The 12,916-nt window shown below is 41.9% G+C and overlaps 1 protein-coding gene across 3 annotated transcripts in view; it reads right to left on the reverse strand.

Moving 5' to 3' along the window:
• Nucleotides 1–2,344: 2,344 nt before the first annotated feature.
• smg1 (SMG1 nonsense mediated mRNA decay associated PI3K related kinase) overlaps nucleotides 2,345–12,916 on the reverse strand; it is a 166,013-nt gene continuing 155,441 nt past the window's right edge. For all 3 annotated transcript variants that reach the window (XM_078559158.1, XM_078559160.1, XM_078559159.1), the window contains one exon: nucleotides 2,345–4,772. In XM_078559158.1, the coding sequence (XP_078415284.1) occupies nucleotides 4,695–4,772 (78 nt within the window). In that variant the 3' untranslated portion in view covers nucleotides 2,345–4,694. The remainder of the gene's footprint in view (nucleotides 4,773–12,916) is intronic.

The raw sequence follows: 12,916 nt of genomic DNA on the forward strand, positions 1-12,916 counted from the left end.
TGTTAAATAAAGGTATCCTCCACATAGCGAATAGGTTGGTACATGTAAGTAAAATCCAAATCACAAGCAGGTCTATAATTCTTTGAACGCCCATTTCCCTTTCTGAAATCTTATTAAAATTACTAAAACTTCAGTGATAGCGTAATTATCCTTGAATAACTATTTATTTGAAATACTTATTTCTCTCAAGGAAAAATAAACTCAATTTATTGTATTCACAAGATTGGTCCTGAACACTGTCAATGGAATCAGATCTTCAAACAGGTAGACATTCACCTTGTATTCAATACATCACACCACAATACCCTGTTTCTCAAATAATGCAAACACTAAACACTTAAAACGGTTTCTTTAATTAAAAGTATGGTTGACCATATTTGTGGCACTTGACTTATTCCCTATAAACAAAGAACAGGAATCAGTAATGAGACCCCTGTTACTATCAAAACATTAAAAACATTTATATTGCACCTCATCACATCTCTGAAATGTCACAAAGCACTTCACATGGTGAATTATTCTGAAGTGCATGCAAGGAAACACTGCATCCGGTTTGTACATAGTAAGATCCCATAAACAGCAATAAGATGATTAACAAGCTGATCTGTTTGAGGATCCAGCACCTCATAGCCTGAAGTGGGATCAATGTGTCTGACTGATGATAGAATGTTAACTAAACTATGCTAACATATTATGGTTCAAAATGATGCTTTAAAAAAAAAATGTAATGAATAAAACAAATCGTTACTTGATTCTACCTATCCATTTAGGCCCTATGAGCTACAGAGTATGATGCATGTTCTAACATTACAAACTGCTTCCTTTTTTTTTACATAGCAGAGCGCCCTTTTCATTCCCTATAGTGTGCTCTTACTTTTCTCCAATCAGTAGAGACATAGTGAATCAGAGAAAGCGGCAACTTAGCCAATCGTATCTGCACCGGCCAAAAAACGAGTTGCCCACCCTAATCCCACTTTCCATCATTTGGTCTGTAGCCCTGCTGATTACAGCACTTGAGGTGCATATCCAGACACCTTTTAAATGAGCTGAGGGTTTCTGCCTCTACTACCTTTTCAGGCAGTGAGTTCCAAACCCCCACAACCCTCTGGGTGAAAAATACTTTTCCTCATCTCCCCTCCAATCTTTCTACCAATCACTTTAAATCTATGCACCCTAGTCACTGATCTCTCTGCTAAAGTAAATAAGCCCTTCCCACCCACTCTATACAGACCCCTCACAATTTTATACATCTCACTCAAATCTCCCCTCAGCCTCCCCTGTTCCAAGGAGAACTCCAGCCTATCCAATCTTTCCTCATAGCTGCAATTTTTCAGTCCTGTAACATCCTGGTAAATCTCCCCTGTACCCTCTCTGGTGCGATTACATCCTTTCTGTAATGAGGCAACCAGAACTGCACACAGTACTCAAGTGGTGGCCTAACTAATGTTTTATATAGTTCCAGAATAACCTCCCTGCTTTTATATTCAATGCCTCAGCTAATAAAGGAAACTATTCCATATGTCTTCTTAACCACCTTACCAACCTGTCCTGCTGCTACCTTGGGATCTGTGGACATTCACTCCAAGGTCTCTCATTTCCTCTACACCTCTCTGTATCCTTCCATTTAGTGTGTTTTTCTTCACCTTGTTTGCCCTCCCCAAATGCATCACCTCACACTTCTCTGGGTTGAATTCCATTTACCACTTTCCTGCCCACCTGACCAGTCCATTGATATCTTCAAGATATCTTCTTAAATTACAGAATTCAAAGTTTCTGGGCCAGGAGCAACTAAAGACTACTTCATCTTGAAGAATTTTGGTTTATATCAAAGTTCACTAAAGTTCCTTTAAATTAAGACCAAAATGTGCACAGTATGGCATGACATAAGCCTCCGTGTATGCTAGCCATGGACAAGAGGTGGATGCGTTCATTTGAAGAACATTAGAATTGAGATCCCAATAATGGACCAAATTTTCAGTTTCATAAAAGAAAGTTAACCCAGATGCTGCCACCTTCATCAGGTTTAAAAAAAGCTGCTGCAGATAGCAGAAAGGAGCTAACAAATATCTTATATACAAGTCAAGATCATTGAACTCCCAAGTAGCAACTTACAACACAAATTGGTGTGTGTAAAAGAACGCTGAATTGCAATCTGAGCTAAATAAAGTTATACCTGTGAAATACTAAACCCTTGGGAAGGGTAAAATATGACTGAAATTCTAAGAACATGTGCACTGGTATCAAGAGCACAGTCACTTAGTTGGGATTAACTTTCATATACTTTCTTACCAAATTTTTTTTCCGGAAGTGCAGGGAAAAGAGAAAATAGTGCTGATGCCAGGAACACTGTGAATGTAATAAATTTATTGGAAATACGGTCTTGGATGTAAATCTGTAGCAGTACAATATTTTATCATTTTAATTAGTTGAGTTTTTATAAACAATGTGCATAATACAAACAGGATTCATATTCAAGTACAGATATCAAACGCACCATTTCCCATTCAATATTCTCCAAGAAAGAACTTGCATTTATATACTCCTTTCTAGACCTCAGGATATCCTAAACCACCTTTCAGCCAATGAAGTACTTTTGAAGTGTAGTCACTGTTTCAGGTGCCAAATTAAATGCATAATTTTTTTCAGCATTTCTTGGTAAATTAATGATATACTTATCAAGGTGGAATTATATTAAAGAGGTTGCAGTAGCCCATTAGCTCCAGAACGAGTAGGCTGAATGTCCACCCCAAAGTCAGGGTTAAAATTTCAGTCAGACATTTGTAATCTATTGCCTTTATGCATCAGTTTTGCACATTCATGGCCACATTTAGCTTAGGAATCCCTTGGTGGGAGAGGGAGAAAACCTCAACAGTGAACATTAGGCTCATACTGCTAACTCTGTTTACCAACAGCTGGCCATGTAAAATTATATGCTGGAGAAATCCAAGCAAGATCTGGTCCACTGCAGCCTTTCAGCTGGGGGGACAGTTTCATGATGGGGACTGGGAAGATGCTTTTTTTTTAAATCAGAGGGAAGAGAGACTGCAATTCTTTCAAAATATAACTTTTAAAAAGTACTGTTGACATTTAATTTACCTTAAAGTAGTAATAGATGCAAGGAAGCTGCAATCAAAACAAAATGGCAAGTATGTATGACTTGATGCTCTTTGCATTAATCTGTATAATGCTGAAGAATGATTTCTTCACAAGATGAAGTTAAATCATTTTGTGACAGTTTAAAAGTACCACACACCATATACCTCCACCAAACGACATTCTTTATTACTTTTGCCAGCTAAGTGTAAAACAGTTAAGAATCTACATTGCTAAAAATAAGTCTGATACAATAAGGGTGAGTGTGTACTGTTATATATGAAAGGAGCTTCAACCCTATCCATTTTGTGATTTATAATCTCCAAAGCAATTTCCCCAAAGCATTTATGAAAATTAAATCATAAACCTACAGAACGCAGCACTGATCATGTGGGGAGTGGGGGGGTGGGGGAGGTGCAGTTGGGGTGGAAGGAGAAATAATGAGCAAAAAAAAACTAAGGGGGAAGTAAAAGCGAGAGAATAATGGGGAAGTTACTCGACCTTAGAAAGGGCAGATGTTCGAAAAGCATCTCTGCAAGCAACGCTGAATTTGGATTGCCAAGGAAGATCAGGACAAAAGGAAAGCACAAGCAAAAGCTAGGAAGAGAAGCGAGATCAGTTTTAAAAAAAAAACTTATTTGGTCATGGTGTGTCACTTTCAAATACATTTTTGAGGGTTTATTCAGCATTTTATTCATACAAATGGCAAAACCTGCATGATAAAGTTACACAAAAATATCCATGACCTTTTATTTCCAAGTAACAAAACAGGAAGGAAAAAAAGTACTTTAAAGTGTATGCATGGAAACACCTAACCCTTTAGTTTACCATGAATCTGTCAATGCTTTCATGTAGTCTTCCAGATTATGTATGTTGCAAAATGTTTACATTAAAATGGTTGATGACTACTACTGAATTTCAATCACAGTAAACAGAATTACAGGCATCCAAGAAGCACTTTGCTAAACTAGCATACACCTATAAGAGAAAGCTAACAAAAGATCGGGTGGTGTCATCTTCCTCACACAAGTCCCATGTAGTATATCCAATCTTATTCTTTTGGGCTGCTTCTGGAGTCCATAATTTCTCCCAGCCTTGGTTTTCTTACTGGATGGCCATCTTCAAGGGCAAGTCAGCCAGTGAAGTCGTTATCCAACTGGAATCACGTGAATCAATAGATTTCTTTCTTTAGGGCCCCAGTTTTCTAAATTACCTTTCAGCAGGGTTTAGTACTTTGTGACTTGAATGTTCACAGGGCAGATGGAATTTAGGTTTTCAAAATCACTCTGTACTCAGTAGGATAGCAATCGTTTCTGCACCTACACCCTCGATACTTCTGCAGTTCTTGTATGACAGAAAGACAATCGTGTAATTCAGACTGGGCTCTATGGCCCTTGACCTTGGGGTGCAGACCATAAGCATATCCCTGAGTGCAGCCTTCTGACTAACCACTCCGAATGCACGGGGATTCCTAGATTACCTCAGATTAAGCCCCAGAATGCATCAACACCTGCCATGGTGTGGCTATAGATGCCTGTGGCCGAGTTGATTCTGGTGGATGCCTGACCTCATTGAACCAGAGAGATCCACTGTATTCCAGTTCATACCCACGCCGTCCAACCTTCATACAGTTGTGCCAAGTTATCTAGATTAGTAGCTTCTTTAATCACGTAATCAACCTAGAAAATACAAGGAGTGGAGAAAGTTTATTTTTATTAATATGTTGACTTAATTGAAATATGGGTTAAAGCCCAACAATTGTAGATGAGACAAAATTGAAATCAAAATGTTCCAGGACAAATTCAAACCGACTCCTAATGAGTTAGCAGCTATATTTCTTTTCAGAGTACTTAAAAAGGTGTATTTAATTATCGAGCCTTGTAGATTTGAAACATAGTATCTCAATTTTCAGAGATATATATGAGAACATGAATGGGTGTGCACCATTCAGTAAGATTATGGCTTCTCATCCACCTCAACTCCACTCCTGCATTTTACCCATTTCCCTCGACTCTGCCATCTCATGTGGTCTTGCTAGTCCCATCACATCGATTACAGGCAAGGCTACCTCGTATCTCTTTCTTGGATTAGTCACCACCCATATCCCTCTTCCATGTCCCATCCCTATCCCTATGTGTTTCCGTTCTTGGAGAAAAACACTCCCAAATCACTTACAACTGCACTTTTAAAATCCCAACTGTCTTTGCCGTTGGACCTCTGCTTGGAACATTTCTCTAGTTATCAATCTGCTCAACCACACCCTCATCACCTCTGGTGCCCTGGTCCCAATAAAACCATTAGTCTCTCTCATCCTGGCCATTTTCCTGTTACAACCCTTACTTTCTCTCCCCTAAGTCCAAGTGACAGAGACTTGAGAGGATATGGTGGACATCTGGCTTAGCCATCCATTGCTGGATCTGGCTGGACCACAAACTAACAGTACTTGATCTGGTCTAAAACAGATTATTCCAGGATCATGCTTGAATACAGAGATAACCCTCAGCTTTATATCCCCACTGCAGACCATCTTAAACTCTTCTCCCCTCCACCCTCACCTCCAGCAACAGGTGCAAGGAGCTCATGAATTTCTTTGTCATTAAAATCTAGGCTATCCAATCTGCTGTCTCGCTCTGTCCCTCCCCTTCACTAGCCCACCGGGCCAAACTTCCTTTAATGCTCCTCCCTGCCTTGGCCCTGAAGTCATTTCTTCCTCTAGTTTCTCTCCCATTTCACCTCATGCCCTCTCTGATCTTGCCTGAGACTCACTTCCAGTTCCTTCGATCCTATTCCCATTGAACTGTCAACTATGTCCCCTGGCCCCTATGTTAGCTGATATTATAAACAGTTCTCTCAAGTGTTGTCCCCCTCTTCTTTAAATCTGCTGTCATCACTTCAGTCCTCAAAGTACCAATCCTTGCCTCTACCGTCCTTGCAAACTCCGTACCACCCTCAACTTCTCTTTCCTCACCAAAGTCCCTAAATGTGCTGTCGCCTCTTAAATCTTCCCCGGAACTCCATGTTTGAATCCCTCCAATTGGGTTTCTGTCCCTACCACACTACCAAAACCACTCTTATCAAAATCAAAAATGACATCATACGTGACTGTGACAAAGGTAAACTTTCCCCCCATGTCCTCCTCGAACTATCTGCCTTTTACATAGTTGAGCAAACCATCCTCCAACGCCTCTCCAGTTGGGTGGGACTGCTCTCTCCTGGTTCGATTCTTATCTAATCATAGCCAGAGAATCACTCGCAATGGCTTCTCTTTCTGCACCCACTCCACTACTTCTGGTGTTCCCCAGGAATCTATCCTTTCCACTTCCATTTCTTATCTATTTGGCATCATCCAAAAGCATTGCATTAGTTTTCACAGGTGCATTGATGACACCCAGCTCTACCTCACCCAATCTCTACCTCACCACCATCTCTCTCAACTCCTCCATTGTTGTTAAATTATCAGACTGCTTATCCGATATCCAGTACTGGATGAACAGAAATTTCCTTCAATTAAATATTGGGGAGAATGAAGCCATTGTTTTTGGTACCCACTCTAAACTCCATTCCCTAGCTACCGAATCCATCCCTCTTCCTGGCAAGTCTGAGATCAAGTGTCACATTTGACTTTGAGATGAGTTTCCAACCTCATACTTGCAATCTCTAAGACCGTCTATGTCCAGCTCCATATCACCACCTGACTTCACCTCTGTCGCAGCTCATCTGCTGCTGAAACCCTCATCCATGCCTTTATCATCTCTAGACCGGTTTATTCAAATTAACCTCCTGGCTGGTCTTCCACATTCTATCTTCTGTAAAATTGGGCAGCAGAGTTTCGGCTGACCTCATGTTTGAACTTGCAGTAAGTCGCACTCCCTTATCACCTTGTGCTCAAATTCAAGCAATGACTTTATTTTAAAATTTGCCTCCTCTTATTCAAATCCTTCCATGGCCTCACCACTCCCTACCTCTGTAATCTCCTCCAGCCCAACAACTGTCTGAGATACGACTGGGGGAGGCGATGGCAGCATTGTGGCATAATATTCCAGAGACCCAGGTTCGAATCCCACTATAGCCGATGTTCAAATTTGAATTCAATAAAAATCTGGAATTAAAAGTTGGGAATGATAACCATGAAGCCGTTGCCGATTGTTGTAAAAACTCATGTGGGTCACTAGTGTCCTTTAGGGAAGGAAATCTGATGTCCTTACCTGGTCTGGCCTACATGCGACTCCAGATCCACAGGAATGTGTTTGACTCTTAAATGCCCTCTGAGCAAGGTCAATTAGGGATGGGCAATAAATGCTGGCCTAGCCAGTGGCCCCACGTCCCATGAACAAATTTAAAAAAAAATCTGCACCCCACCAATTCCAGCCTCTTGTGCCCCCTTGATTTTAATCACTCCACCATTGGTGGCCGGGCCTTATTCACCTAGACCCCAAGCTCTGGAAAACCTTCCCTCCAACTCTACACTTCTCTACCTCGCTTTCTTCCTTTAGACCAAGCTTTTGGTCATCTGACCTAATATCTCATGTGGGTGTTAGACTTTGTTTTATAATGTTCCTGTGAAGCGCCTTGGGAAATTTCAATGCGTTAAGATAAGTTGCTGCTGTATTCAAAAATCAATCAATTTGTCTTTAATATACTTAAGATTTGAGCATCCATAGCTCTCTGGGGTAGAGAATTCCAATGATTCACATGCTTGCGAAGAAACTTTTCCTCTTCTCAGTCCTAAATGGGCAATCACCTATTTTAAGACTGGGACTTCTAGTTCTAGATTCCCTAGATGGAAGAAGCATCCTTTTTCCCCTTTATTCATTCTTGAACGTGGGTGCCACTGGCAAGGCCAGCATTTGTTGCCCTTGAACTGAGTGGCCTGCTAGCCTGCTTCATGGGCAGTTAAGAGTTAACCACATTGCTGCGGGTCTGGAGTCACATGTAGGCCAGGCCAGGTAAGGATGGCAGATTTCTTTCTCTAAAGGGCATTAGTGACCCAGCTGAGTTTTTACAACAACTGATGATAGTTGTCATGGTCACCATTACTGAGACTAGCTTAATATTCCAGATTTATTAACTGAATTTAAATTCCATCAGCTGCCATGGGTCTCGGGATTACTAGTCAAGTGACATTACCACTACACCACCATCTGCCCTTCTAGCATCTATGTAACATTCATAGAAACGTGTGGCCTTAGTACAGCAAATATGCTTAGGTAGAAAATGCAATTTTAATTACTACAAAGATTAATTTTGCAGAAGTTATCTTCAAAATTGTTTTACGTCCTCATTCTCTTGCCCCTAATTTCTCTACTCCTGAAGGTGGCAAAGCATGGTGGGATCTGCTTTCTCAAAGCATGGTGGGATCTGCTTTCTCAAAGCATGGTGGGATCTGCTTTCTCAAAGCATGGTGGGATCTGCTTTCTCAAAGCATGGTGGAATCTGCTTTCTCAAAGCTTGGTGGGATCTGCTTTCTCAAAGCATGGTGGGATCTGCTTTCTCAAAGCATGGTGGGATCTGCTTTCTCAAAGCATGGTGGGATCTGCTTTCTCAAAGCATGGTGGGATCTGCTTTCTCATACCCAAAGTGTTCTGGCACCCAGACAATCTTCTCAGGAGCTGACACAAAGCAGCACAGGACAGCATTGGAACAATTCAATCCAGTCCTTAGTGACACCCCTATATAGTGGGTTGCCACCAAGGATCACTGGGCAATAATCAGGAGTAGCTGAGTATAGTCCTCTTACGGAAGCTCACCAAAGTACCCTTCCTGCCACTTCATGAAATGACCCTGCAATCTTCCTGGAGCACATTGCTCAGTACCACACCAAACATTTGTCAAATGAATTACTGCCAACCATCAATGACTATAATGACAACCAAATCATGGATGTTTTTCTGTTGTTCTGAATGGGAGCAGGTTAATGTTGCAATTAGATCAAGTGTTTGACTATTATAATGTAAGTCGCTGGTTTTTAAAAAAGAAAAACACATACAAGTATACCAATTAATATGATGTTACAATTGGGAACTTAGAACTGTTGAAGGTACTTCAATGTAAATTAATTGAATCAGAAAACGAACAGGAAATGAATGAACATTTATAGTGGGATAAATAAGATTGACTGAATCAATCAGCTTAGCGACATCCATCAAACTGGCACCTGACCCTGTTAGGGGGAAATTAAAAATGTTAAAAGAGAATACAGTAAGAATTTACTGAAAAACCCTTAAAATCTCCAGGCAGACATGGCTGCTAAACATATTAAAAGCTGAAGATTACCACTTGAACATTGCACAGCCTTGAGAGTCAGACTGGAGACACAAGCAAGACATAAATTAGATTAAGTGCACTCCCCTCTCACATAGGGAAGGGGCAGATGGTTTTAGCTTAGATATGGGCAGACGAACAATAGACAAAGAGGGGGCTTTGATGAAACACAAACAGTCTTGAGTTGTGAGAACCAAGGTCTTTGCGTATGTGTTTTAATTTTGATTGGATGTATTCAAATGTATTAGTAGAAAAAGTACAAAAGTAATGAAATGTAATCTGGGAGCTGGATCTTCATTCTATGGAATGATTGCGGCTCCCTTGTATATGCTTGAATAAAACCTGTTAAAGGAAGCCTGAGTCTCTGTGGTCGCTGTGTGATCGGAGAGTGTAACTTCTCCTCTTCAACTGGCCTATGTGGTCGTTGCAGGATTGGAGGGGGAACCTTCTTCAGGCCCTAAAAGAGAAATTACTTAGTTTTGCAATCCTCAAGCATGGCGAATTGTCTGAGCCAAGACAAATCTGCCAAGTCACTGTATTACGCTTAGGCAACATGCATTTTGGGTAATATTCAGCGTCAGGCCTCCTAAATAAGGACTGTATTTTGCACAGCATTTCAAATTTGAAGATATGCTGATCCAGCCATGAAGGCACTTTGTTTTGCTATGGTAATGCTGAAAGGGGCACTGTTTGACTATAGGAGCTGATGTATCACATTCCAATTGTGCATTAATTATAAGTATGTCAATTTTAGTTTGGTTTTTCCACTTGATTTATCCTCCATGTGGCTGCACAAGGACTGCAGCCTTTATCATTGTTACCATCAGCTACACAGCACATAATTATTTTTTCATCTTTCTTAAAAAAAAGTCTGGTATGGTATTTTCTGGATGTTCATCACGCAAAGCTAACTTCAGCTCTTGGCAATGCTGAAAAAGTTGTCAAAAACACAGAAGCTGATTAAGAAAAATAATTTTGAGCATCCTGCGATACTGGCAATTTCATTTGGAGCCTTAAACTCAAAGGAAACCATGCCCCATCAAACTAAGCTCGAGTGTGGAGAATGAGGATCGAAGAGGAATTTAGTACAGCTCGTGTCTCAAATTCAACTACCTGAAAACCGGCAGGATCTGAACTCCAGCACGGGTTTGGTCCCGAGGTTGCTGGCTTTGAGACACAGTACCTGTAGAAACGATAGAGAGCAGCAAAAGATCCAAAAGAATGTCACAGCACAAGGAAATTTAAAAACTGCTTACTACTGATAATGATAGCATTGCCAAACTTAATGCGATTTCATATTGAATTGATTTAAGCCATACTCTGAAGGCCTATGCAGAAGACAGGCTGCTTTATTAATTATTTTTTTTATTCGTTCATGGGATGTGGACATCGCTGGCTAGGCCAGCATTTATTGCCCATTTATTACCCACAGTGCTGTGAGGGAGGGAGTTCCAGGATTTTGACCCAACGACAGTGAAGGAACGGCGATATATTTCCAAATCAGCATGGCTAGTGTCTTGGAGGGGAACTTCCAGGTGGTGGTGTTTCCAAATGTCTACTGCCCTTGCCCTACTAGATGGTAGTGGTCATGGGTTTGGAAGGTGCTGTTGAAGGAGGCTTGGTGAGTTTCTGCAGTGCATCTTGTAGCTGGTACACACTGCTGCTACTGTGCGTCGGTGGCGGAGGGAGTGAATGTTTGTCGATGGGGTGCCAACCAAGCAGTTGCTTTGCCCTGGTTGGTGTCAAGCTTGAGTGTTGCGTGAGCTGCACTCATCCAGGTAACTGGAGAGTATTCCATCACACTCCTGACTTGTGCCTTGTAGATAGTGGAGATGCTTTTGGGAGTCAGGTGGTGAGTTACTGGCCGCAGGATTCCTAGCCTCTAACCTGCTCTTATAGCCACAGTATTCATATGGCTAGTCCAGTTCAGTTTCTGGTCAATGGTACCCCCCGCAAGGGTGTTGATAATGGGGGATTCAGCGATGGGAATGCCACTGAATGTTAAGGGGTGATGGTTAAATTTTCTCTTGTTGGAAATGGTCATTGCGTGGCACTCGTGTGGTGTGAATGTTACTTGCCACTTGTCAGTTCAGGAATGGATATTGTCCAGGTCTTGTTGCATTTAGACATGGACTGCTTCAGAATCTGAGTCGTCATGATTGGTGAATATCAGCGAACATCCCCACTTCTGATCTTATGATGGAAGGAAGATCATTGATGCAGCAATTGTAAGATGGTTGGGCCGAGGTCACTACCCTGAGGAACTCCTGCAGTGATGTCTTGGAACTGACATGACTGACCTCCAACAACCACAACGATCTTCTTTTGTGCTAGGTATGGCTCCAAATAGCAAAGAGTTTTCCTTCTGATTCCCATTGATTCCAGTTTCGCTCGGGCTCCTTGATGCCACACACTGTCAAACGCTGACTCTATGTCAAGGACAGCCACACTCACCTCTGGAGTTCAGTTCCTTTGTCCTTGTTTAAAGCAAGGCTGTAATGAAGTCAGGAGCTGAGTGGCCCTGGCAGAACCCAAACTGAGGGTCAGTGAGGTTATTGCTCTGCAAGAGCTGCTTGATAGTACCGTTGATGGCTCCTTCCAGCACTTTACTGAGGATCGAAAATAGATTGATGGGCTGGTAATTGGCCGGGTTGGATTTGTCCTGCTTTGTGTGTACAGGACATACCTGGGCAATTTCCCACATAGCTGGGTAGATGCCAGTGTTGTAACTGTACTGGAGCAGCTTGGCTAGGGGCGCGGCAAATTCTGGAGTATAGGTCTTCAGCAATACTGCTGGAATATTGTCAGGGCCTATAGTCCTTGCAGTATCCAATGCCTTCAGCCGTCTCTTGATATCATGTGGAGTGAATCCAATTGGCTGAAGACTGGCATCTGTGATTCTGGGGACCTCAGAAGGAGGCCAAAATGGATCATCCATTTGGCACTTCTGGCTGAAGACCGCTGCAAATGCTTCAGCCTTATCTTTTGCACTGATGTGCTGGACTCCATCATTGGAGGAGGCTGCTCCACAAATATCATACTCAGTGAGTTATTTAATTGTCCACCACCATTCATGTGGCAGGACTGCAGAGCTTGGATCTGATCCGTTGGTTGTGGAATTGCTTAGCTCTATCACTTGCTGCATATGCTGTTTGGCATGTAAGTAGTCCTGTGCTGTAGCTTTATTAGGTTGGTGAGGATGAGGTCAAGCATGTTTTCTCCTCGTTGGTTCCCTCAGCAGCTTCCGCAGACCCAATCTAGCAGCTATGTTTGTTCTTCATTCGTTCGTGGGATTTGGGTGTCGCTGGCTAGGCCAGCAACCCTAATTACCCATTTTTAAAAAAAAAGAGTCAACCACATTGTTGCGGGTCTGGAGTCACATGTAAGCCAATGAGGACAGCAGATTTCCTTCCCAAAAGGATCAGTAAACCAGATGGGTTTTTACGACAATCGTTTCATGGCCATCCAGACCAGATATTTATTGAATTAAAATTCCACCATCTGCCATGGTGGGGTTCGAACCCGGGTCGCCAGAATCCCCTGGATCTCTGCATTACCAGTC

Source organism: Cetorhinus maximus, chromosome 15 (genome assembly GCF_964194155.1).
Source record: "Cetorhinus maximus chromosome 15, sCetMax3.hap1.1, whole genome shotgun sequence".
Classification (NCBI taxonomy): Eukaryota; Metazoa; Chordata; class Chondrichthyes; order Lamniformes; family Cetorhinidae; genus Cetorhinus; species Cetorhinus maximus.